Raw genomic sequence first — 26,767 nt, forward strand, 5'->3', positions numbered from 1 at the left:
ACACAGCAAGCCACAATCACACTCAGCTCATTACTTACATAGATGGCCAGAGAGGCCCGCTCCCGGGTCCTGGCCCACACGCCAGAAAGGGGAGCACAAAGCAGGAGCCGGTGGCTGCCCTGCTGCTGTGAGTGCCTTGGTGCTGCTAAGTGGGTCTATATTTTACGGCTCTAGCCTGCGGGGGCCAGGGCGGAAGGCACCACCTGTCAGACCCTGGGAACCGAGGAGAATCTGTCTCCTGACGGCCTCCTGGGACATGGGGAATGGCAGGTGGCCTCTTACCCACTCATTGGCGGCTCCCCCTCTCGGGTGTCCCGAGGGCATCGCAAGGTGTTCTGCGGAGACCAGGTTAGCCTTCGCCTATTGGTCTGTTTGGATCCATGTGAGGGGGCCAGTACCCCACAGAGGAGCTCTTCCCCCACTTGCTACTGTCATTTCCTGTCTGTTTCCACGTGTTCTCTTTGTCTGGAGGCCAGTGACCTTTTCCCAGCAGTGGCTTTTATCACAGCAGTTAAGAAGAAGAACTGAGTTTGGATCCCAGGTCTGTCCCTACCTAATCATGTGTCTGGGGCAACTCTCACAGCCTCAGTTTCTGCATCTTTAAAATGGAGTTAGTAAGAGTGCTTTTCTCACAGCTTAAATGAGATGTTAATACCTGTAGAGACCTCAGGACAATGCCTGGCATGTAATAGGCATCGTTGTTCAGTCGCTTAGTCATGTCTGACTCTTTGCGACCCCGTAGACTGCAGCACACCAGGCTTCCTTGTCCTTCACCATCTCCCAGAGCTTGCTTATACTCATGTCCATTGACTTGGTGATGCCATCCAACTGTCTCATCCTCTGTTGTCCTCTTCTCCTCCTACCTTCATCTTTCGCTGAATCAGTATCTTATCCAATGAGTTGGCTCTTCGCATCAGGTGACCAAAGTATTGGAGCTTCAGCTTCACTATCAGTCCTTCCAATGAATATTCAGGACTGATTTCCTTTAGGATGGACTGGTTGGATCTCCTTGCAGTCCAAGAGACTCTCAAGAGTCCTCTCCAACACTACAGTTCAAAAGCATCAATTCTTTGGTGCTCAGCTTTCTTTATGGTCCAACTCCCACATTCATACATGACCACTGGAAAAACCATAGCTTTGACTATATGGACCTTTGTTGGCAAAGTAATGTCTCTGCTTTTTACTATGCTGTCTAGGTTGGTCATAGCTTTTCTTCCAAGGAGCAAGTGTCTTAATTTCATGGCTGCAGTCACTATCTGCAGTGATTTTGGAGTCCGAGAAAATAAAGTCTGTTACTGTTTCCATTGTTTCCCCATCTATTTGCCATGAAGTGATGGGACCGGATGCCATGATCTTAGTTTTCTGAATGTTGAGTTTTAAGTCAGCTATTTCACTCTCCTCTTTTACCTTTATCAGGAGGCTCTTTAGTTCCTCTTCTACTTCTGCCAAAAGGGTGGTGTCATCTGCATATCTGAGGTTACTGATAAGCACTGCTAAATCATGATGATGTTGACGGTGATGGTGGTGATGGTGATGGTGGTGATGTTGGTGGTGATGGTGATGGTGGGATGGTGATGATGGTGATGCTGATGGTGTGATGGTGGTGATGATGATGGTGGGATGGTGGTGGTGATGGTGATGATGGTGGTGATGGTGATGGTGGTGATGTTGGTGGTGATGGTGATGGTGGGATGGTGATGATGGTGATGGTGATGGTGGTGATGGTGGTGATGGTGATGGTGATGGTGATGGTGATGATGGTGGTGATGATGGTGATGCTGATGGTGTGATGGTGATGGTGATGATGGTGGTGGTGGTGATGGTGGTGATGGTGATGGTGGTGATGTTGATGGTGATGGTGTTGATGGGTTCTATTTCATCCCATCCTCCTGCTCCCTCCCCCCCATTCAGCTTCCTCCACAGAACGCAGTCTGTGTAGCACTGCCCCCACTATTCCTCTGCTCTCTACCTTCTGGCTTCCTGTGCCACCACAGCCCCTGATCAGCACCATGTCTTATCTTGTCTGTGTGTTCCCCACCCCGCAACACTCAGGCAGAGCCCTTATTCTAACCCATCTCCATACAGCCTTCCTGCGTCCGTCCTGGGAGAGTCCAGTCATCCTGAGTATCTTTGGTCCTTAGATGCACAGACACATTTTGAATTATGATTCAGTGTCCTTTTCTGGAAGGAAAGCCATGTTTTCTCATTTAAATTGTGAACACTTCGTAAGAGGCAGGGGTGCTGTCTTCTGTCCCGCTTCTGGCGTCCCTTCGGGGGCATTCACCTCCGGGCAGGTAGCTGTGTCCAGGTTGCTGACTAACTGGCTCTCAGCAAAGGGCTGCCAACATCACCTGCCCCTGGAACAGCCCAGACCATCAGTTCCTCCTGGGCAGAGTCATCTAGGGGATTCTGCTTCCGTCTGCAATGCAGGGAAGTATGTTTTCTTAGTCGCCACCCCCCCAGGCCCCACCTGCCACACACACAAAACAGAGACCGTAGGTCAACAGTAGGTTATGTGTGGTGGAGTGAAGGGATCCTGGGTAAATTTCAGCGAGTGGATCACACAAGGAGAGGAAATCAGGTGTCCGGGGATCCCCCACAAAAAGCGTAGTAACTTATAGTTTAAACTGATGAAACTCCGATCAAAATTCTAGTTTTCTGTCCTCAAATCCCCTTGCTTTACTCTACTCTGTTCGTGTTTCCTAGCATGTATGTGAATATATATGAACCTAACTTTTGAAACTCGAAAGCTGCTGCCGTCACAGCAAATGTGAATTTGGACACCTGGACGGTACAGCCAGTGACAAGGTTTGCAGCGATGCCTGCAGCCTGCGTGCCAGGTTGACCAAAGCCAGGTTGGGCCACATTGGGAGCCCGCCTGCACCTCTGTTCTCTCACTCAACCAACCAGCCTTGCCCAGGGCCCCAGCCCCAGGACACCTGGCCCCGCCCATGGGAACCTGGGGGTGGGAGCAGACAAGTAACAACCAGGCTGGCCCACAGAGGCCATGGTGATAAGCTCGTCGTGGGGCTGGAGGGCTCAGCCAGCAAAGACCCGAAACCACCTAACAGCCTTTCCCCCTCACTTGTCTTCCTCGTCAGGTCCTAGAAGATAATGGAATGCCCATGGATGACGATCAGTACGCTCTGTTGACCACAAAATTAGGATATAAGAAAGAAGGGATGAGTTATCTTGATTTTGCAGCAGGATTCGAAGGTAGCTAACAGCCAAGTACAAGCCTGGCTCCCACGCGGGGCCCCACAGGTCTTTCCGCATGGGGCCCCAAGGCCACTGGGGTTGAAGTAGTGTGAGCTGAGATGTGGAAATCACATGCGTCTTAAGACTGAAACAGACATTCTTGTTTAATTTTATCCGTGTTTTGGCCTTTTTTTTTTTTTACCCCCACTCAGCTGCACTGTGAGTGCCGAATTTTGTCTGGCAGAGCCTTCTACAAATAGTAAGCACACAAATGGTTTCTAAAATTGACTCCCAAGCCTGTGCTCCTCCAGTCATACCTCGTGTCCTCTAAGGTCTTCCTCCTAAAAGTAGATGCTGGTTATCAGTCATCAGAGCCACCTGTGCACCAGCGGGCACCGTGTCCTTCCTGGACCCAGAGGTGCTGAAAGATTCAGCAACTTGGCCCAGATCAGCCAGCCCTGTCCCTCCCCTCCCCCTGCCCCGCAGGGTTGTCAGGGGACTCATGGTCCACAGTGCAGTCTGCTCAGCGCCTGGGTCCTCCCATTTGCCCCTTGCCCCTGTTCTGCTCTCCCAGCCACACACCCGGCAGATGGACGACCAGCACGCTTCTCAGCTTCTCAGCTCTTGTTGTCTCTCCCCTCCCTTGTCTCCACTCTTACTGAAGTTTAGATGGACAAATAAGCCCTCCGGAAAAGCTGCAGAAATCCCGTGTATATATCCACGAGTCCACGGATTATATGAAAGCACTGCAGGCTGGACAGGGCAGAACCCAGACCCCTACTTGCTTTGTGCTGTCCTCCCCCGGGGTTGGTCTGAGCAATGACTGGATAGTGCAGTGGGTCTCGCTCAAGGAGCTGGCAGCCATGACTCCTCGCCAGGAAAGAGGAAGGTCCCATCCAGTGCCCCCACCAGATATCATTTGCTGATCCTAAAGGAGAGAGGTCCTGCAACCCCCTACCCCAAAGACAGCATAAGAAGCTGTGGAATTTTAGGATTTTGACATTTTCTTTGGCTATACGCTTTGACTTTTTGAGGCAATAAAAAGAAGAGAAAGGAACCCGCATTTATCTTAGTGAGTGCTTCCGGTGCCCTGGTGCATCCATCACTGAGGCAAGGAAATCGGGGGCCTAGGGTGAGCAGTGACTTCCTGAGGTTCCAGAGCAGGCGGCCTGCACCTTGCCCTGCAGCTTCCTCTCTTCCCCCTCTCCCCAACTCCTCTGTCCCCCATCAGTTCCCCCAACACATGGCCAGATGCTGGAGGTGGGGAGATGGAGGCTCCAGGCCATGGGGGGTGGGGGTGGGCAAGGCAGAGGGGATCAGGCACCAGGGGGAGATGTTATCCACTAGGCATAGCAAACCCGGGGTGGAGAGGCCACTCCAGACCCAGATGCAGGCGAGGCGGAGGCCAGGTCTAAGGCTGGACTAAAGGCTGCCCATGAGTTCCGGAGGCCCTGCCTGCCATTCACCCCTCAGACCACATCAGGGAGGGGGGTTACAGCATGTGTAGAGAGTCGCGTCCTAAACCAAGTCCGAGGTTGCAGCCTGGCTTTAGAGAAGGCCACATTCAAGTCATTGTAACCTCAGGGAAATGGGCTGGTTTTTAAGTTGAGGTTACACTTCCTTCCTCTGTTTCAAGGAAGAGAGAGATGGCCTCATTCAGTCATCAACCGGCTGGAAGCCGGCGGGCCTGGGTTAGCAGCCTGTGAGCTCTGTGACCTCGGGGAACTTGGACCCCTATGTCCTTGTCTGTAGAATGGGCATACTAATAGGTCTCCTTGTGCATAAACCAGGCTCAAGGAGAGACTCTGCCTCTTAGAGCCGTGGAAAGGGCCAAGGTTTGTCCAGAAGGTGTCTGGAAGCCTCCAGTCTAACATCCAGCACAGACGTGGGCAGAACCTGCCCAGTGACTGAATTACACGTTCCTGCGTTGAGGACCTGATTCTAGGAAACAGAACGGGCAGGAATCCTCCTTCTCTGCCTCTGGTAATGAAGGGATAGACAAGCAGGATGTGATCCCTGCCCTAGAGCAAGGACGGAGGACCCAGAGGTGGAAACGCATCAAGCGAGAGGGTGGCCCCGATGGTCTGAGGACAAACTTTTCTCGTGGTGACAGGGACATTTCTAAGATCAGAACAGAGTTCACGCCATGTTCCGTCACAGAGTCGTAGTACCGTCAAGAGCTCTAACAGGACTTGGGACCAAAGAAGTTAAGCATTGAGATAGAAATACAGAGGCGCGCCCACCACTAACAGAAGCCTCCTGATTCACTGTTTCAGATCCTAAGATGAACGGGCCAGAAGTGACCCCACCCCAGACTCCAATTCTTCCCAAAGGTGAGGTGGACAGCTCCTTTGTCACCGCTGAAGAGTGCCTGAGACAGTTCCCCCGGAGACTGAAGGAATTCTTCCGGGTAAATCACAACCTCCCTGCTGCCTGCCTTATCTGGACCCACCCCCCCGCCCCGTCCTCCTCACTGTTCAGCCACAGCAGGTGTGAGCCCTGCAGCCCCAGAGCTCTCCTTCCTAGACCCAGGCTTGCCCCTTCTCCCCTTCTGGGGAAGGGACTTAACTCTGCGATCCCCTCCCCTCCCTTGTTGACACTCTGCTAGGCCTGCCTTCTGCCCCTCAAAGATGTTGGAGAAGTAAGGAGACCCTCCTCACAAGACAAGGAGGGGCGGGAAGGGTCATGACAACCTGAGTTACAGCGAATTTAGGGTCCTTTCAGCCATCCTATCCACTCCTCTCCTGCGCTCACCAAACAGGCTTTGTGCCCTTTCATGTCATAAGCCGGACTCTCTGCTGAAAGCTGGAGCTGAAAACTGGGAGCCCTGCTCGGGGAGCTCAGTCCAGCCCAAGACAGATGGTCAACAGACATTTCAGACACATTGCAACTGGCTGTCATAGAGGGACTGGTACGTCTGTGGGGGCACAAGGAAAACAACCATTAAGGAGGGCTTCCTGGAGGAGGTGACCCCCAAATGGAATCTTAAACCCTTAGCATGTGCTGGCCAGGAAAAGAAAGGAGCAAAAAATAGAAGAGTGGGCTTGAGCAAAAAATAGAAGAGTGGGCTTACTCAAGGTGGGTGGCAGACAGGCCATGGGCTTTCGGGAAAGCTCCCAGCTCTGCATGACTGAGGCATGGGTTGCATGCAGAAGTTGTAATGAAAAAGATGGGGAAAATAGCAGCCATTCAAACACAGAGGCAGGGGCAGAATGACCTCAACTATTTTTGTGTTGAGAAGAACAGTGAAAGTGAAAGTAGTCAGTAGTGTCTGACTCTTTGCGACCCCATGGACTATACAGTTCATGGAATTCTCCAGGCCAGAACACTGGAGTGCATAGCCATTCCCTTCTCCAGGGGATCTTCCCAACCCAGGAATCGAACCCAGGTCTCCTGCATTGAAGGCGGATTCTTTACGAGCTGAGCCACAAGGGAAGTAAAAGAGGATCATTAGTGGGAAAGAAGATCAGTTTGATAAACTGACCATTTAGCTTCAAAATGGGGCAGAGGACCAGTGTGTGGAGACCCCAGGGTGAGAAGACCCCAGGGTGTGGAGACCCCAGGGTGAGGAGACCCCAGGGCGTGGAGACCCCAGGGTGAGGAGACCCCAGGGCGTGGAGACCCCTGGGTGAGGAGACCCCAGGGTGAGGAGACCCCAGGGTGTGGAGACCCCAGGGCGAGGAGACCCCAGGGCGTGGAGACCCCTGGGTGTGGAGACCCCAGGGCGAGGAGACCCCAGGGCGTGGAGACCCCTGGGTGAGGAGACCCCAGGGCGAGGAGACCCCAGGGCGTGGAGACCCCTGGGTGAGGAGACCCCAGGGTGAGGAGACCCCAGGGTGTGGAGACCCCAGGGCGAGGAGACCCCAGGGCGTGGAGACCCCGGGGAGTGGAGACCCCAAGGTGAGGAGACCCAGGGTCCACTGGAGACCCCAGGGTGAGGAGACCCTGGGGCATGGAGACACTGAGGCGTGGAGACCCCAGGGTGAGGAAACCCCAGGGTGTGGAGACGCCAGGGTGAAGAGACCCCAGGGTGAGGAGACTCCGGGGCATGGAGATACCAGGGTGAGGAGACCTTGGGGCCTGGAGACCCCAGGGTGAGGAGACCCTGGGGCGTGGAGATGCCAGGGTGAGGAGACCCCAGGGCGAGGAGACGCCAGGGTGTGGAGACCCTGGGGCGTGTATACCCCAGGGTGAGGAGACCCCAGGGCGTGGAGATGCCAGGGTGAGGAGACCCCAGGGCGAGGAGACCCCAGGGTGAGGAGACCCCAGGGTGAGGAGACCCTGGGGCATGTATACCCCAGGGTGAGGAGACCCCAGGGTGTGGAGATGCCAGGGTGAGGAGACCCCAGGGTGAGGAGACTCCAGGGTGAGGAGACCCCAGGGCGTGGAGACCCGTGGGTGAGGAGACCCCAGGGTGAGGAGACCCTAGGGTGAGGAGACCCCAGGGTGTGGAGATGCCAGGGAGAGGCAACCTCAGGGTGAGGAGACCCCAGGGCGTGGAGACCCTGGGGCGTGGAGACCCCGGGACATGGAGACCCTGGGGCATGGAGACATGGAGGCGTGTTGACCCCAGGGTGAAGAGACCCCAGGGTGAGGAGTCCCTGGGGTGTGGAGACGACAGAGTGAGGAGACCCTAAGGTGAGGAGACCCCAGGGTGTGGAGATGCCAGGGTGAGACAACCTCAGGGTGAGGAGATGCCAGGGTGTGGAGACCCCAGGGCGAGGAGACCCCAGGGTGAGGAGACCCTAGGGTGAGGAGACCCCAGGGCGTGGAGATGCCAGGGTGAGGAGACCCTGGGGCATGGAGATGCCAGGATGTGGAGAACCCAGGCTGAGGAGACCCCAGGGTGAGGGGACCCCAGGTCATGGAGACACCAGGGTGAGGAGACCCCAGGGTGAGGAGACCCCAGGGCATGGAGACGCCAGGGCGTGGAGACCCCAGGGCGAGGAGACACCAGGGTGTGGAGACCCCAGGGTGTGGAGACCCCAGGGCGAGGAGACCCTGGGGCATGTATACCCCAGGGTGAGGAGACTCCAGGGTGAGGAAACCCCAGGGTGAGGAGACCCCAGGGCGTGGAGACCCATGGGTGAGGAGACTCCAGGGTGAGGAGACCCTAGGGTGAGGAGACCCCAGGGCGTGGAGATGCCAGGATGAGGAGACCCCAGGGTGTGGAGACGCCAGGGTGAGGCAACCTCAGGGTGAGGAGACCCCAGGGCGTGGAGACCCCTGGGTGAGGAGACCCCAGGGTGAGGAAACCCTGGGGAATGGAGACCCTGCGGCGTGGAGACCACAGCTCATGGAGACCCCAGGATGAGGAGACCCCAGGGTGAGGAGACGCCAGGGTGAGAAGACCCCACGGTGAGGAGACCCCGAAGCGTGGAGACCCCAGGGTGAGGAGACCCTGGGACGTGGAGACACCATGGCGTGAAGACCCCAGAGTGTGTAGGTACAAACACCTCAGTAGACGAAACAATGTTGAGTCTAGGGGAGGGGAGGTGCGGAGTACCCTGTGGTTAGAGCCAGCCCCCAGGAGCAGGGCAGCCAGTTTACTGTGCTTGAAACATCTTCCCAGCACAGATTGCCAATTGGAGGTTCATTTTGGTTATTACCGAGCTCCCATTTTACAATAGACACACTTATGATTGTCTAGCTCGGATTTGCAGGATGGTTCTGACTTTGACTAATGGCCCAGCCATCAGACCATGCATCCTGATTCTTGGTTTGAAAACACACGACCATCATAAGCAGACAGGGAGAAGGGTTCGTCCTCATCAGATAATCCCATGTGGTGCCCAACCGAGAAGAGCACGGAGCAGGCAGGGGTCCTTGTGGGGTGGAGACCCTCTTCTCTGAAGAACGAGAGCCTGGCAGGAGGCAGAGAGGGCAGAGGGGGATGTCGAGGCACCAGGTTAAGCAGTCCCTCATGCTGGTCAGCTGGACCCTGAGAGGCCATCACCTGCTACCCCACCAGTGAAAACCCAGAGCCCTGTTCTGGCCCCTCGATCCTGTCTCCTGTTGCTCATCTTGCCCAGTGGGGCCACAGAGAAGCCAAGCTCCCTGCGGGCACCATTGTCTTCCTGGCTTTATTATCAGTGAAGCTTGGTTACAGCACATGTATGTCCTATGTTTCCTAAGATGGTCTCTATTTTAAATAATTAACTAATGGTTTGATTTAATAAATGTTCACCAACGCCCACTCCATCCTGCAAGGAACTTATAACCTAGTGGGTGAGACAAGCGAACCCCTAATTGCCAGGGTATGTGTGATACAGACTCAGATGTCGATTACATCCAGGACCCTGGCGGGTGCTCGTTGTCCTCACGGGTGTATGTAAATGGAACAGGGCATGTCTTGGTGGTTGACTGGGAAGGTCCAGTCACTTTATTTCCTTTCTAGAGTTCCTATTTGTGAGAAATTCTTGAATCTCTCTATCAATAATGAAAAATCTATCTTGTTTAAGTTGAAAATGCTGTCAATCCTGCTGCTGCTATTTGCTCAGTGATTTGTAGCCAGATGAGTGGATCTCAGCACAGGCGGATCCACGGACAGCAGCAAAGCTGAGCAAGGTGGCCTCACCCTCCCAGGCCAGGCCAAAGACCACGAACAGTGGAAGGAAATAATTCATTTTAGCAAACAAGGGGCATCTCCCCTCCCTGACTGTGGTGAGGAAAGCAGACACCAAGATCGCCTTGGTGACCTGGGGTCATGACCTGGGCACAGGTTCCCATGGCCCTTGTGGCCCTTCAACCTCACCCTCTAGACAGGGTCTGTGCAGGTTCAGGCACGTGTCTGTGGATTCAGGTATGTTTTAAAAAAAGCAAACAGGACCAAGCCCCCCTCTCCCCCCGACCACACAGAAATAGAATCTTCTATACAAAGGCGATGGCACCCCACTCCAGTACTCTTGCCTGGAAAATCCCATGGATGGAGGAGCCTGGTAGGCTGCAGTCCATGGGGTTGCAAAGAGTCGGATACGACTGAGCAACTTCACTTTCATTTTTCACTTTCATGCATTGGAGGAGGAAATGGCAACCCACTCCAGTGTTCTTACCTGGAGAATCCCAGGGACGGGGGAGCCTGGTGGGCTGCCTTCTATGGGTCGCACAGAGTTGGGCACAACTGAAGTGACTTAGCAGCAGCAGCATATGTATGCTTTAGCCACTGTTTTTCACTTCACTATTTGTCTTGAATGCCTGACCCTGCAGAGTGGTCTCCACACGTTGCTCTGCTCAGGGCGGCCCCTGTCTCTCAGAATGAGCCGGGGTCCTGCCTGGCTGGCTGTAGCCCCTTTCTGACGCATCTTGACGCCCCCCGCCCCGACCCTGGGTCATGCTCCGGCCAGCGCCCTTCCTCCCCTTGCGTCCTTGCACATTCTGCTGCTTTCCCCGGATTGTGGTCTGAGCCACTGAAGGAAGGCGCTGCCACTTCTTGAGCTGGAAGGCCCCGGAGGATAAGCTGGGGGCCAGGAGTTTGATTTGGGCCTTGCTCATGCTGATGTCCAAGGGGAGATGCCGCAAAGCCTTTGAAGACATGCATCTGGCTGCTGTGGGAGGGCTGGGAGCTGCGACGTGGAGGGAGTCGTGGCAGAGGCAGGCCCATGGTCCCAGTGGGCGGTGCCCCCAGAGACGAGGCTGCTGGATGGTGGCACCTCTGAGGGGCAGGGGCAGCCCTTGATGTCGGCTCCCGCCATAGTTAACGTAACGATTGCACACGTTGGTGAAGTGATTGCACACTTTGGTGAGTGAATAAGTGAGTACAAGTAGGTCTTCCACAAAACCCCAGCTGGTTTTAATTTCACACCTGAGTCGAAGCAAGTCTTGCTTTATGTGACCTCTGTGGAGGGTCCTAGGATACGGAGGTGCAGGCAGGGCCCCCAGAGTGGCCGGAGAGACCCCGGGCGGGGCCGTGTGAGGTGCTGGTGGGACCGGGGGTGGGGACGACAGCCGCAGCGGCTGCGCTCCAAGGCCGAGACGCAGGGAGCCGGAGTCGGTGGAGCGGGGGTGTTGGCCCAGATGGACCCGATTCAGATCCCACTGCTGGGCGCTCGCTGTCCGACCTCTGGCAACAGTAATAGTAACAAACAGCGTTTTAGACCCTAATGGGACCTACCCGTCTGCTCCTAAGCACTTCGCCTGCTTGGCATAGTCCTCACGATGACCCCGTAGGCAGGGAGTCTGTCCTCCTCTGTGATGGGTGAGAAGCCTAGCAAGGTTCAGTCTCTTTCCTCAGTCACTGTGCTAGTACCGGGCAGAGCCGGGCTTGGAAACTGGGCAGCTTGCCCCCCTGGATGTGCCCTGAGCTCCACAGCCCAGCTGCAGCCTCAGGTTCCCTGCCAGCCTCTGTTCCCTGACCTGCAAAGTGGGAGTCACCTCAGCGCGACCTGCAGATGGAGAGGCAGGGCTCAGGCGGGCGGGCTGGGCCTTCATTTCAGCCCAGGCATCAAACCAGGGCCCATCCTCTGGGCAGCTCATTGGCGGAGTTCAGCTCAGCGCCGGTTCTCCTGTAGACAGCAGCCGCCTTTCTGAAAGGCGCTGCCATTTCCAAAAGCCGTATAAAAACATCGAGGACCAGATTTTTATATGTGCTGGAAAGCTCCAGCATACTTGGTCTTCCGATATTGGAAGTACCACTCACAGAAGCCAAAGGAACAGGAGGGAAAGAAAAGCTGCTCCAGTCCCTTTCCTGAGCTCTGAGCGTTGAAAGACCGCGCCTGAGGACAGAGTTCACCATTGCCCTGGGAAAGCAAACCATGGCAAGGGTACTCCTGGAGCAGGGAAATCTCCAAAAACGCCACAGCAGAACCGTGGCCCTTCCCTCTTGTTGGGGATGAGTCCACAGCGCAGGGCGGGAGTTGGGGGGGGGGGCGGCCCCAGGTTTCGGGGGACCGGGCTGTGACGTTGTGTCCTGGCTCCAGGACCCGTACGCCGCCTTCTTTAAGATGGACACTGACAGGGACGGCATCCTCACCATGCACGACCTCCACCGCCTGCTGCAGCACCTGCTCTTCAACCTGAAGGACGAGGAGTTCGAGCGCCTCCTGGGCCTTCTCGGCCTGAGGCTCAGCATCACGTTAAACTTCCGGGAGTTCCGGAACCTGTGCGAGAAGAGGTCGTTCAGTGCGGGTGACGACGCGCCCCAGAGACTGCCCAGGTAAGAGGCCAGTGCGGGGCGGCGTCCATGCGGGCCCCACACGGTGCCGAGGGCCGGGGCTGGGGGCGGGGCGGCTGCCGTCCCCGATCTGTTCACTGTCTTTTCCTTAGTTCAAGAAAAGCCACTCTCAGGGTCACACGCTCAGTGTAGAAAGACTAGAAAATGCAGAGACAGGTGAGAAGATACACTTGATCTGGGCGCCCGTGAGCATCGTTGTTTTGGTTGTTGTTGTTGTTGTTTGTACTTCACTGTGCGTCATCCCAGTCTGGTTAATTTACACCTAAATACACACGCGTACTTGTACGTTCTCGTTGTTATGAACCCAGGGCCAGGTAGATACGGGTGTCACTTAGCCTTCCAAGACCTCTGGGAGCACTGCATGCAGAGGGCGGAGCTGGGTGCTTGTCAGGAGAACACGTGGACTTCCCCCAGGCCTGAGTCCTTACCCTGGGCAGTAAGCCTGGCACCACAGCACCTTGTGGTGATTGGTGGAAACCGAGTGTCCTTTCTCTTTCTTCCATGTGCATAAATCCACCCACGTACTTGTATATTTGTCTCTTTAAACCCTGGGGTCAGCGGTGCCAGCCGCTCTGGGAGATGCAAGGACCCCTTCCAGCCCTTTGTCAGGCAGGACTCCCCACCCCCCACCACTGTTCACCCCACGCCAGCCTCGCTCACAGTAGGAGAATCTGTGTGTCCAGCTGGGGCCGTGACTTGCTCGTCTCCTCGGCTTCGCTCAGTAAAGGCACCTGCTCCCTGAAGTAGTGACGGGCCTCCCATCTTACCTGGGCCTGCCACAGTCTCCTCCCCCACTGAGATCTGTTGACAGGCACGGATGAAGGAAACATTCAGCTGCTCCCTTACCAATTATTACAAGTACAATATCAATATTTTTTGAAATGTTACCCTCCGCTTTGCTAGCTCAGGGCTGCCCTTGATACTCAGAGATTCAGCCCAGTAGTGACACCATCCCTGGGCCCTTCTGCCCTTAAGGCACCTCCAGCCCCCAGGGGCTGCAGACAAGTGCCCACCCCCAGACAAGGGCATTCCCCAGGAGGGGGACCCCCTAGAAGCCCCTGTCACTGGGCCAGACTCTGCCACTTGTGCAGGCTGCAGAGGCCGCTGACCTTGCCCTTTAATTTTCTCTTCGGAACTTGCTGGGTTTATTTTGTCTCTACTTAAAAAGCTAGCAAGGAAGAAAACGACTGTAGTGTCAGAAATTTCTAAGTGAAGCAATCATGGAACACGTGAGTTGAACACCTGCTTCCAATTGCTCCAGTTGTGAGGAGCTTTAATATGAGACTTGATTGCTTAACATTCAAACAAAGCAAGAAAATATCCTTCAGAAAGAACTTTCTGGAGAATTTATGCAGAACGGATATGGAAAATTTCAACCACAAAGTGCAGTCTTCCCATCCACGTGATTCGGCTGTCTTAGTTGTGTTATTTGTTCATCCATCCCACGTTTATCAAGGGTCTGCTGTGAGCTGGGCAGCACCCCAGGACTCGGTGGTGCAAAGGTGGATGAGATGAACACTCTCCTTGAGGGACTTGGGGCTGAACTGGGACAAGTACAAAAACAGGATTGGGTCCCTGGCATCTTTTATACCTTTCGGAAAGATATTCAAGAATACAAGGATATCTGAAGTGCCCCAGGGAGGGGAGAGACCAAGCCTACTTGAGGTGAAGAGGAAAAGTATGACATTTCAGTTAGATCTTGAGATGTGAGGAGGAGTTTGTCCAGTGCGAGTTACCAGACTGTGGTTCAGAGCCGGGGGCAGCACTTGCAGACCCGCAGAGGAGGGAGTGCAGAGCCTACTCGGGGACCGGGCGGAGCATGCGGGCACAGAGTGGTATGCACAGTGGGCGAGGAGGCCTGAAGTTGCAGGAGGGCGGGGTGAGAAGGGGCTTGAGTGTCAGGCTTGGTCAGCAGGCCGGAGAGGATCCTCTGCCATGGTGTGTCAGAGGGCGTGTTGTGCCATGCAGACATCCTTCAGCAGCTGCAGAGTAGAGGGTGGATGCAGAGGCTGGATGCAGGAAGACCAGCTTGGGCCCCAAGGCTCTGGTGTAGTCCGAGCTCTGAGACCCAACCAAGGCACTGCTTTAGAAAGCCAAGCCTTCCCATGGCTGGAGCCCGAACCTGTGCCTCGTGAAGATGTATCTTTTCATACCCTACAACTCTTCAAGGAGGCATCGCTACCTGGGTTTGCAGATGAAGGAATTCGGGTCTTGAGGTGAGTTTCTGACTGGTCCAGAAGGACCCAGGTGATGGGCAGTGGACAGAGATTGGAACTCAGGGTGCCTGTGGGTTGGGGCCACCTCCTCTGTGTGGAGAGTTGGTCTCTTTCACCCCCGCAGTCTCTGTTCTCCACTAGCCAAACCTGGACGCCTCCCCTTTTTAGAAGCCATCCCGGCCGCTCACTTGGACCCCTCTGCGTTCTGGGCCTTCACCTTCCACCTGCATCATCAAATGCAATACTTTTGAAAACTTTGAAGGTTCATAACTTTGTTGAAGACAGGAAGACCATCTTGTTTGCTTCACAACTGCACAGCATTTTCATCTTTAGATGTGTAAATACCAGTTAGAGTGGTTAGTCCAATGACCTGATTCGTTTACATCATCTGTTCCCTTGTTTACAGCACACGGGCCTTGTCCGTTTATCTGCTGACAACCCACATCAAGTTCCTTTTGGTGTGTGTACATCATCAGAGACGAAAGAATGCTGTCAAGCGTCCTCTTAGCAAAATTAGACAGCCAGCGTCTTGTCACAAAATATTGTATGATCCAGTCCTTCCTGATGAATGACTGACTGAATGCAAACAGATTTCCTTGCTGTTCTTGGATGTGAATCACTCACTCATCAGGAGATTTGGCTTCTATGATCCAGTTCACCATCATCTTCTGGTTCATCTAATCATTGTGGAACATCTTACGATCTCAGTTTTCTCCCCTTCGCCATCTGGGCATGAAGTAAGAATTCTCAGTTCTCAACTGTGTTCAGTGAAAGCTAACATAACCCCAGGATGGGGTCCCTGGCGTCTTTTATACCTTTCGGAAAGATGCTGTTACACCTAGGGCAGTGCAATCGGAAAAGTGAGGGGTAATGTAACAGTGGTGATGCGTTTCAGTATGATATCATCCTGCTAGGAGACTCTGTGTTTGTTTGTTTTCCTGTTATTATTTAGTCTCCTTTTTCTTTTTAGCATAACTGGAAACAATGAATGAAAAACAATTGAATGTTTCCTAGAATAATGAAATAGAGCTAGTATCAGTAAATCAAGCTCACTAAGACCCCATGATCTGTCCTATTCTAAGAGGGTTCAGTGGACCCATGTGGTAATTGCAAGATAAAAGGAGCTTTATTTCATAAAGAAAATAAATGCCCTTTTTGTGTTTCTTTGGAAGATCTCTAAGAAAGAATAAAAGTCATGAATGCCACTTTCTATTTTCTGGATCATACAGATTTGCTATTTCTTCTTTAAATATTTGATGGAATTCACCTATGAAATAATTCAGTCCTGGAGTTTCCTTTTCAGAAGAATTTTAGCTGTAAATCTGATTACTTTAATAGTTACAGGATCCTTTAGGGTTTCTGTTCCTTCTTGACTGAGTTTTAATAATTTGTGTCTTAAAATATTGGTCCGTTTTGTTCAACCTGTTAAATTCATGAGAATAAAGTTGAGCACAGTATTTCCTTGCTGTTCTTTCAATAGCTGTGGGGTCTTTAGTGATATCCCTGTTTTCATTTTTTGATATTGGTAGTTGATGTCTTCTCTCCTTTTTCGTTGATCCATTTAGCTGAAGGTTTTATTAATTTTATTGATATTTTCAAAGAACAAGCTTTATGTTTCATTCATTTTTCTCTGTTGTTTTTCTGTTCAATTTCATTGATTTCTCTTCTTTAATACTTTCTCTTCCTTCTTGCTTTAAGTATGCAGTTGATCCTTGAACAACACAGGGGTCACAGGAGCTGATCCACCCCCACAGTCAAAAGTCTGTGCAGAGCTTTTGACTCCCACAAACTTAACTACTAATAGATGACTGCTGACTAGACAAGTCACAAATAACATAAAGTTAATTAACACACAGATTTTATATGTATTATATACTGTATTCTTACAGTATATAAAGCAAGCTAGAGAAAAGATAATATTGTTAAGAAAATCATGAGTGAGTGAGTGAGTGAAAGTCGCTCAGTGGTGTCCCACTCTTTATGACCCCATGGACTATACAGTCCCTGGATTTCTCCAGGCCAGAATACTGGAGTGGGTATCCTTTCCCTTCTCCAGGGGATCTTCCCAACCCAGGGATCAAACCCATGAGGGAGAGAAAATGCATTTACAGTTCAGTGTTGATCAACACTGAAAGTTCCCATTGTCCGTTACAAGATGAGTCGTCTGTCTGTCAGTACCCATGTCTGTGTTGTCTCCCATGATACAGAGCGCTGTGAGCGGCATACATGCTGGTGTACAACTCGACACCTCAAAGGTGGAAAGATAATGTGAAAAAGAAGTCCATATTTACGTAGAGGTAGGACAATTCGTGCACGGATAACAAAGAAGCAGCAATATGATTGCTTTAAGGCAGCTTAGTGTAAGTCATACAATTGCTACCTGGTAGCCTAGCAATGGCACCCCACTCCAGTCCTCTTGCCTGTAAAGTCTCACGGACGGAGGAGCCTGGTGGGCTGCAGTCCATGGAGTTGCTAAGAGTTGGACATGACTGAGCGGCTTCACTTTTACTTTTCACTTTCATGTATTGGAGAAGGAAATGGCAACCCACTCCAGTGTTCTTGCCTGGAGAATCCCAGGGACGGGGAAGCCTGGTGGGCTGCATAGTCCAGTCTATGGGGTCGCACAGAGTCGGACATGACTGAAGCAACTTAGCAGCAGCAGCAGCAGCAGCCTAGCCTACACAGTAGTGAATTAATCATTATAAAATCTATATGGCATACAGTGCCTGTGTGCATACATGCTCAGTCATGTCCAACTCTTTTGCCACCCCAGAGTCTTCAGCCCACCCAGCTCCTCTGCCCATGGAATTTTCCAGGCAAGAATACTGGAGTGGGTTGCCATTTCCTCCTCCAGGGGATCTTCCCAACCTGGGGATCAAATTCATGTCTCCTGTATCTCCTGCATTGGCAGGCGTATTCTTAACCACTGAGCCACCTGCAAAGCCATGGTATACAATATTACACTCATATTCAAAATGCAGTATTGGAATCATTGTTACTCTAAAAAAAAAAAAAAACAACCCTTACCTGTGATGATAGACAATTTCTCCAATATGAGAGAGAGAGGGGGCAAGAGAGGGAGAGACATACTACATGGTAATGTAATTCTTTGAAAGTAAAGTTATAAATCAGGAAGAAAATTAAGGCATTAATTTTATATTAAATATCATCTTATGTCTATGTAAGGATAGACTAGTGTCTACAAATATTTTATGCATTTATGACATACCTTTTTCTTCAATTTTTTCAATATTTCTAGGCTGTGTGGCTCATCTGTGAGTTTTTTCAAGTTGTCACAAATCCCCCCAAATTTTTCCAATGTATTAATTGAAAAGATTGGCATATAAGTTGACTTGTGCAGTCCAAACCTGTGTGGGGCAAAGGTCAACTGTAGTTTGTCCTGCATTTTTATTTTCTTAAGCTAATAACTCAGATTTTTATTTGAATTATTTCTTAATGCTGTCAGTTTTCTCATAGGTATTGATTGAGCTGCATTTCACAAATTTGGACAAGTTGTAGTTTTTATTTTCACTCAGTTCAAAATATTTTCTAATTTCCCTTTAGAGTGTTTATTGAAACCATGGATTATTTAGGAGGATGTTTTTTCTTCAAAATATTTCCATGGTTTCCAGCTGTTTATTATTGATTTCTAATCTAATTCTGTTAAGTTTAGATAGCATACTTTGTATGATTTTTATTATTTTAAATTTGTTAAGGTTCATTGTATAACCCTAGAAATGGTCTATCTTGGTGAATGTGCTGTGCTTAGTCACTCAGTCATGTCAGATTCTTTGCGACCCCTTAAGACTGTAGCCCTCCAGGCTCCTCTTCCATGGGGATTCTCCAGGCAAGAATACTGGAGTGGGTTGCCATGCCCTCCTCCAGGGTATCTTCCCAACCCAGGGATGGAACCCAGGTCCCCTGCATTGCAGGAAGACTCTTTATCCCATGTGTACTTGAAAATAATGTGTATTTGGCGGTTGCTGGGTGGAGTGTTCTGTAAATGTCAATTAGATCAAGTTAGTTATAAGTGTTCAGATTCTTGCTTAGTTTCTATTAGTTCTACCAGTTACCAAGAGGGGAGTGCTCATGTCTCCAATGATAATTTTGCATTTGTCTATTTCTCCTTCTGTTTTTAATCCATTTATGCTTTATGTATTTCAAAACTCTGAGAAAAATGTATGTTTATATTCACCATTTCTGCACCTCTTCTTTTATTTCTGAAGTTCCAATTTCCTCTCTGCTGCCATTTTCCTTCCCCTGAAGAATTTCCATTAGTCACTCAGTTGTGTCTGACTCTTTGTGAGCCCATGGACAGCAGCCCACCAGGCTCCTCCATCCATGAGATTCTCCAGGCAAGAATACTGGAGTGGGTTGCCATTTCCTTCTCCAATTAGCAAGTCTACTGGAGACAAATCTTAATTTTCCTTCATTGATAATATCTTTATTGTTCTTTCATTCCTAACAGTTTTTTTTCCTGAATATAAAATTATAAGTTGACAATTCTTCTGTTAAAGCATTTGAAAAATGTTGTTCCATTGTCTTTTGGCCCCTACAGTTTGTGAGGAAAAATCTACAGTCACTCAAATGGTCTTCCCTCCATGGTGGTTTAGTCACTAAGTCATGTCCAACTCTTTTGTGACCCCACGGATTGTAGCCCACCAGACTCCTCTGTCCATGGGATTTCCTAAGCAAGAGTACTGGAGTGGGTTGCCATTTCCTTCTCCAGGGGATCTTCCCGACCCAGGGATCAAACTCGAGTCTCCTGCATTGCAGGCAGATTCTTTATGGACTGAGCCACCAGGGAAGCCCTCTATAAATGTGTCGTTTTTCTTAAGTTGCTTTCAGGATTTTTTCTTTATCTTTAGTTATCAGTAGTTTTAGTATGTGGAGTGTTCTTGCCTGGAGAATCCCAGGGATGGAGGAGCCTGGAAGACTGCCGTCTATGGGGTCGCACAGAGGCGGACATGACTGAAGCGACTTAGCAGCAGCAGCAGTGCGAGGGCTTCCCGGGCGGCACTAGCGGCGAAGAAGCCGCCTGCCAACGCAGGGGACGTGAGAGACGCGGACGATCCCTGGGTTGGGAAGATCCCCTGGAGGAGGACGTGGTGTGTTTGAGCATGATTTTCTTTGAGTTTATCTTTTTTGAGGTTTGCTCAACTTCCTGAATCTGTAAATTTTTGTTTTTCCATCAAATTTGAGCAGGTTTCAGCTATTATTTCCCGAAATTTTAAACTTTTTTTGGCACCAGCCTTCGTCTGTTCTCCTTTCAGTACTCCGGTGACCTGGATGTTCGATCTTCTGCTTTTGTATCACAGGTCTCTGTATCTTAGTCCCTGGAGAGATTCTTTTCTTCCCCTCTGTTGATCAGACAGATTATTTCTAGTCATCTGTCTTCAAGTTCACTGACTCCATCAGTGCTGGCTCTGTCATCTTCACTGAGCCAGTCCAGTGACAATTTTATTTCAGTTGTATTTTTCAGTTCTAAACTTTCCACTTGGTTCTTTTGCCTTTTTTTTTTTTTTAACTGCTATTTCTTTGCTCTGAACTTATGTCTTTCCATTTATTTTAAGAATGTATACTCTTACCTCATGATTATAATAGCTGCTTTAAAATAGTGTATTTTCAACATCTAGGTTATCTTGGAGTTGGTGCTTGTTTGTCTTTTATCTTGAAAATTGTTGGCATTTTCCTGGTCCTTCGCATACCGAGTAATTTGGGACTGTATTGTGGATATCTTTAATGTTCTATTGTGACACTCTGTTCCTGTTAAAATCCTTGGTGGTGTGTTGGTTGATTGATTTTCAAAGCAGGCGATCAGTCCAGCTAGTTTCAGAGTGCATGTGCTGACCTGCCCTCTGTGGTTTCAACGTCAGTTTATTTTTCAGGGCCGTTGCAGCTCTATCAGGGCAGCCCATGAAGGCAGTTCCCAGGAGCCAGTCCTCACTACACTGAGTTTCTCAACGCTTTCACTGGGCTGCTTTGGGTCAGTCTCACATGTGCACACACTGGAGCGTGTGCACACGTCAGAGCGTGTGCACCTGGAACTCCATGCATCTGAGCTTCCCTTTCTCTAGCTCTCTCCTCTCTGTGATTTCTTCCCACCCTCCCCAGCAGTCAGAAACCTGCTTTTTTGGTCTTGTGGTTGGAAAATCTTAGGTTTTAGTCTCTCTGTGCTGTTGAGTGCTTCTCATGACTGGGTCCACCTCCAGGACAACATAGTGAAAGAGAAAAGGAGAAGGATAATAATGTGGATTTCTCCAATCCTCCTTGAACACAGGGACCCCTTTCACCTTCCCCTTTGGTTTGAGAGAAGAATTTCAATTTGGGGTACCTCCTTGGCCAGTACCATTGCTTGGCATAGAAGTGCGGTTTTGTAACTGGGCTTGCTTCCCTTATGTCTCAGCCGGTAAAGAATCCGCCAGCAATGAGGGAGACCTGGGTTCAATCCCTGGGTCGGGAACATCCCCTGGAGAAGGCAAAGGCTCCCCATTCCAGTATTCTGGCCTGGAGAATTCCATGGACTGGATAGTCCATGGGATTGCAAAGAGTCAGACACAACTGAACGACTTCCACTTTCTCTTGCCTCAGATCAGGAATGGAACAGTAAGAAGTGACAAGAAGGGAGAGGATTCCCTCATGTCCTTTGTACTTCAGGGGCTTGCCTTCCTAATTCTTTGGTCAGAAAAACAGGCTCTCTTTTGAGGCTTTTTCTGTCCACATCCAATGCACAACTCCACAATTAGAACTGTCTTTAAGCAGCCCTTAAACTGGAAATAGGAGGGAAAAAGCTGTGAAACTCACCACCGCATAAGTCGGTCTTCAAGTTTTGATCCCGCCAGCCACCAGTATCCTATTACTTACTTTTGGGTGTCCTCAGAGAGTTACTTTTTGTATTCTGTCCAGAGCTGTAATCAGTGGGAGAGAGAGAGTGAAGTAGACGTGCCTGCTCTATTCTCCCTGGGACATCTCAGGACTCTGGCCCTGCCTGGAATGTTGTTCCCCAGGATTGCACAGCACCTTCTCATCACTCAGGCCTTGGGGAGCTGCTGTCTGGCCTTCTTGGCTAAAGTGCCCCCGACCCCACGCTAGTCCCTCATTCTCAGTCACATTCAGTATCTGAAGTTACCTGATTGACTTATTTTTCCAAGTGTTTGCTATACGTTCCCGCCATCAGAGCGTGAGCTCCTTGTGGACGTGGGTTCTGTATGCCGTGCTCGTCACTGTGTTTGTAGGACCCAGGGCAGCAGATGGGAAGAGTTCGTGACTGGTGGACTGGTTGATAGGAAGGCTAGATCTGCCTGTCAAGATCTAAAAGGGCAGGCCATAGGAGAGGAAAAGGCCATGGAAAAACCTTCCAGTCTCTCCAGAGGAGACAAGGATATAAAATGGAACAGAGAAGAAATGAATGGGAAATCAGTCAGAGTCCCTGGTTTGAGCATGAGTCACTAAGAAAAATAACCAAGCCTCATAGCCCAATAAAGAAATCAGGGTGTTTTGGATGTGTGTTTAGACAGTGGGATCATTTTGGTAGTGAGTTGACTTTGCAGAGACAGAACAGGCCTCTCAGGACCTCCATCCTTTTTGGGGTAAGTCCAGGTGAGCCCACTGGGGTCGGGTGAAGTCTAACGGTGAGGGCAGGGGACTGTGTGTCATTAGGACCTACAATCCTGTAAGCAATAGTTGTGAAAACGCAACGTAATCCACCTAACCTTCCAAAACCTTAGTGGTAAAGTAGCATTGCAAGATCAAATGACTTAATCCTAAAGGAAATCAACCCTGAATATTCATTGGAAGAACCGATGCTGAAGCTCCAATACTTTGGCCACCTGATGTGAAGAGCAGACTCATTGGAAAAGACCCTGAACGCTGGGAAGGTTTGAAGGCAGGAGGAGAAGGGGGCGGAAGAGAATGAGATGTTTAGATAGTATCACTGACTCAATGGACCTGAGTTTGAACAAACTCTGGGAGATACTGGAGAACAGAGGAGCCTGGTGTGCTGCAGTCAACGGGGTCGCAAAGGGCCAGTGACTGAACAACAACAAAAGCAAATTAGCAGTAGAGGACTAGACTGGCTGATCTCTGGATCCCTTTCCAGCCTTGAAATTCCATGATTCTGTGAAGTCCGGTAGGCAGTTGGAGAGAGATGGAACAGGGAAGCAGGTGAGGTTGCCGTGCCAGTGACACAGAGGCGTGGACGAACAGCAGCAGGTGGTGGCCGGGGGCAGGAACAGGGATGGCTTCTCAGACGGTAGATGAGCTTTGAGGGGAAGGCGGGAGGAGGCACAGGGGGCAGGTGGAGAGGGAGACACACTCGCTGAGGGCACGTGTTCGCCAGGTGGTGGGTGTTCCAGTGCACGCTGTGATTTAAAGAGCAGTGCCATGAAGGGGATGAGAGTGGGAGAGACAGTCAACAGTGCCACGTGTTAGTACCAGGACTCCCGGGCTTGGCGATGTAGAAGCCACAGTTCACCTGTGTACCCCACAAGCTGGCAGCTGCCAGAAGAGGAATGAAAGTGGGCCCAGCCTCACGTGGTGGTCCTCAGCAGGAGGAGGGAGAAGACTCCACCCAGCTGCTGCCAGTCCTCTGCACCTGCCCCCTGAACGGGGGCAAGAACTCTTGTCTGCCAATCCACAGGGGGTCAAAGTCTATGTAATTCACCAAAGAAGCGCCGCTCTGAATAAGACCCTTTCCAAGTGACACAGAGATCAACAGCCCAGTGTGGGCTTCTGGGGTGACGAGGGCCACCGTGGTCTCAGTGACCAGTAGGTACAGAGTGCTGTCATCAGGGAACCTGGGAGCGGTCCTGGACAGCTGAGACTAGCAGCAGAGTTTCTCAGGATTTAGAGGAGAAGCCTCGTAAAGAGCAAATGGTCACTGCTTAATTTGTTGGCTCCAGTGCTGTACCCTGCTGTCTGCGTTTTGTTTTTTTTTTAATTGTGATTAGTTATATTTTTATATTTTGGTCACAAGGGAGGGCTTCCCTTGTAGCTCAGTCAGTAAAGAATCTGCCTGCAATGCAGGAGACCTGGGTTCGATTCCTGGGTCAGGAAAATCCCCTGGAGAAAGAAATGGCAACCCACTCCACTGTTATTGCCTGGAGAATCCCATGGACAGAGGAGCCTGGAGGGTTCCCAGTCCATGGGGTCGCAAGAATCAGACACGACTTAGCGACTAAACCATTACTTACCATTCTTTGGCTGCACTGGGTCTCCACTGCTGCGTGCGGGCTTTCTCTGGTTGCGGCGAGCGGGTGGCCCCTCTCTAGCTGTGGTGTGCAGGCTTCTCACCGGGGTGGCTCCTCTCGTTGCGGAGCACGGGCCCCAGGCACACGGGCTTCGGTAGCTGCAGCACACGGGCTCAGTGGTTGTGGCTTGTGCACTTAGTTGCCAGGAAGATGTGGACTCTTCTTGGACCAGGGGTTGAACCCATGACTCCCTTTATTGGCGGGCAGATTCTCAGCCATTGGGCCACCAGGGAAGTCTTCTGCTGTCTGCTCTAAATGTAGGATGGGACCGGGATGTCTCAGGAGAACTTTCTCTGGAGATGGCAGCCACAGGCCTCACTCACCCCAACCTTGCACTGGGCTGGACACTCCAGCGGTGCTGGCAGAACTGAGCTCGTTGAAGTGAGATACAAATTGCCGAGGTCCAGCCCCGGCTGATCCAGGATATTTGAAGGGGAGATGGCATCGGCGAGTTCACTGGATACAATAGCTTTATTTAAATATTCATCAAAGATATAAAGAGTAATAGAATGAGGATAGCTCAGTAGGAAAATTCAGCGGAGAAAAGAGGCTGAGTAGCTTGGTTTATGCGGAAAATCAATATAACCTGTGACATCAGGTTAGCTCTGACCACGGAGGCCGCAGGCGCCCTCTCGAATAGCGGAAGGTGCCCTACCTTAGGCACCTTCTCGAGTCGGTCTTAGAAGCCCAGGCAAATAAATGGTCGCAGAGGACCTCCATGCTCCAGATGGAGACTCAGCCGGAATGTGAAAAGAAAGAATGACATGGGGAGACCAAGCTTTGGTGAGCAAGGCCCGTAGCTTTATTTTCAAAAGGGGCTTTTATACCCTAAATTGCACATAGAGGATAATAGGGGATGTGAAATCATACAAAGTCAGCAGTCTTTGATCCTTATTGAAACCAGGGTTTCTTTTCTGCAAACTTATCTTATATAAATGGTTTAGGTGATTTCCATCATCTTCTGGCCAGAAGGCCTATTAACATTTTATGACTCTTGACAAAGGTTTGTCAACCATAAGACTTATTTTCTCTAAGAGTAATTATTTTAAGGTTTGGCGCCATCCTCCGAAGGTGTTAGATAAAGTTGCATTCCTATAGGGCAGAGGTGCAGTGGGTTTACAACAAAGGAAAGAATTTATTACCTTAAGGGTCTAAAGTTGCTAACACCAAGGCCACTACTTATATTTTCTACATACCAAGTATATTAATTAATACACATTCAAGGATACAATACAGGGGATGTGGAAACTTTGCAGCAAGCATTAGCTCATCAATGAAATCCTTTACTAGTTTTATTCTGACAGTTTCTAACTCTCTGAGAGGCTCTAAGCTATTTGAATATCTTAAGCTTCCCGTGCCTCTAGAGGCTGGGAGACTGTAAACAATTGTATGCATAGCTGTAGGAGTCCGGGTAAACTTGTCAGGTGAGTTAGAGAGCTATCTGAGGGGTTTGGATTTAAACACTCCTAATGCCCAGGAACTTTATTAACTGGAGCTGTAAGTTAACTCTTTATCAGAGAGAGCGATATGGTGGTGGGGGACAGCCCCCAGTAAAGTCAGAGGTGAGAGCACAAAGCAGTAAAGTAGGCAGACTCTGGTTTTTGGGGGTAGATGCTCAAGAATATCCAGGGGGACTCCTGAGGCTCGATCCCGCCTTTGCGTATCTCGAGCCTCCTTCCTCATGACCTTTGCCACGGGTGGAGGTCCTCACTCCGGCTCCCGGCAGCAAATGTTAAGCGAAAAGAAGATCCTCCATGCATAAAACCATGGTGGCCCTCTCACCTCTGTGAACTGAGCCGCCTAATGGGTCCTTTCCTCTGAGGACTGACGTCAGAGGAGCTGCCAAAGCTGTGGCTTCAGCTGGAATGAAAATGATGAGAAAGGCTTGCCTCCAGCCTGGGAGGACCCTGAGCTGAGGGGCCAGGATTTCCGGAACTGGCTGTGTGATTTCGGCAGGCTGTTTCACCTCTCCAAAGCCCAGCGTCCCCCTTTGCAAAGTGGAGTGACGATGCCAACATTTCTGGGAAATCCGTGTGCCAAGTGACCGGCAGCTGCAGCCCGACTGGAGCTCGTGGGGGTCATGGTTACCCTAGAAACCACGTCCGCCCCACCCGGCGTCATATACAGAGCCGCAGAGAGGCACGGATCACATAAACCTTTGCTGCATTTTTTTCTTTAGATTTCTTTCCTCACAAGCATCTCACCTGCTGGAACATGAATTATACTTCTCTCAAAGGGTGACCTGGGGGACTTCCCTGGTTAAGACTCCATGCTTCCAGTGCAGGGGGCATGGTTTCCATTCCTGGATCAGGAAGATTCCCTAGAGAAGTAAATGGCAACCCACTCCAGTATTCTTGCCTGGGAAATCCCATGGACAGAGGAGCCTGGCGGGCTACAATCCATGGGGTCACAAAGAGTCAGACAGGATTTAGCAACTCAACGACAACAGGGGGCTAAGATCCTGCGTATTGCACGAGACGACCAAAAAATGAAAAAGTAAAGGGCAACGTGGGGCTTTTTTGCTGTCCTCTTCCTGGTTTTCTGGGCTCCTTTGGGGAGAAATTCCTGTGAAGGTCCCTGTAGGGGCTTGCTCACTCACCCTCAGGCAAGAAACCCCGATCACCCACATGCCCATGAGTGAACAAGGATCCAAGCAGGGCAACCCCAGAGATAGAAGTGGCAAAAGGTTTTATAGGATCTGCTCCCCAGATTTGTTGTAGTGAGTGGAAGAGTCCAGGGCACCCCAAATTCCTTCAGCCACAGTCTTCACTGCACTTCTTATGCCTAACCACAGTCTTTTTTGAAAGTGTCTTCGGCGCCCGCCTTTCTGTGAGTAAATAGAATTTTGATCATTATGTATTCCACAGACTCAACCTTTGAGCATGAGCTGAGACCGAATCTGTAGGTCATGTTCCCCTAGGGTTCTCAGACTGTTT

The 26,767-nt window shown here is 50.8% G+C and overlaps 1 protein-coding gene across 1 annotated transcript in view; it reads left to right on the top strand.

Annotated features, from left to right (window-relative positions):
- The window catches only part of EFCAB6 (EF-hand calcium binding domain 6), a 258,271-nt gene that overhangs the window by 156,777 nt on the left and 74,727 nt on the right, over positions 1-26,767 (top strand). The window contains exons 18-20 of the mRNA XM_055565985.1: positions 3,102-3,216; positions 5,475-5,608; positions 12,114-12,349. Coding sequence (XP_055421960.1) covers positions 3,102-3,216; positions 5,475-5,608; positions 12,114-12,349 — 485 coding nt within the window. The remainder of the gene's footprint in view (positions 1-3,101; positions 3,217-5,474; positions 5,609-12,113; positions 12,350-26,767) is intronic.

This window comes from Bubalus kerabau, chromosome 1 (assembly GCF_029407905.1).
Source record: "Bubalus kerabau isolate K-KA32 ecotype Philippines breed swamp buffalo chromosome 1, PCC_UOA_SB_1v2, whole genome shotgun sequence".
Classification (NCBI taxonomy): domain Eukaryota; kingdom Metazoa; phylum Chordata; class Mammalia; order Artiodactyla; family Bovidae; genus Bubalus; species Bubalus kerabau.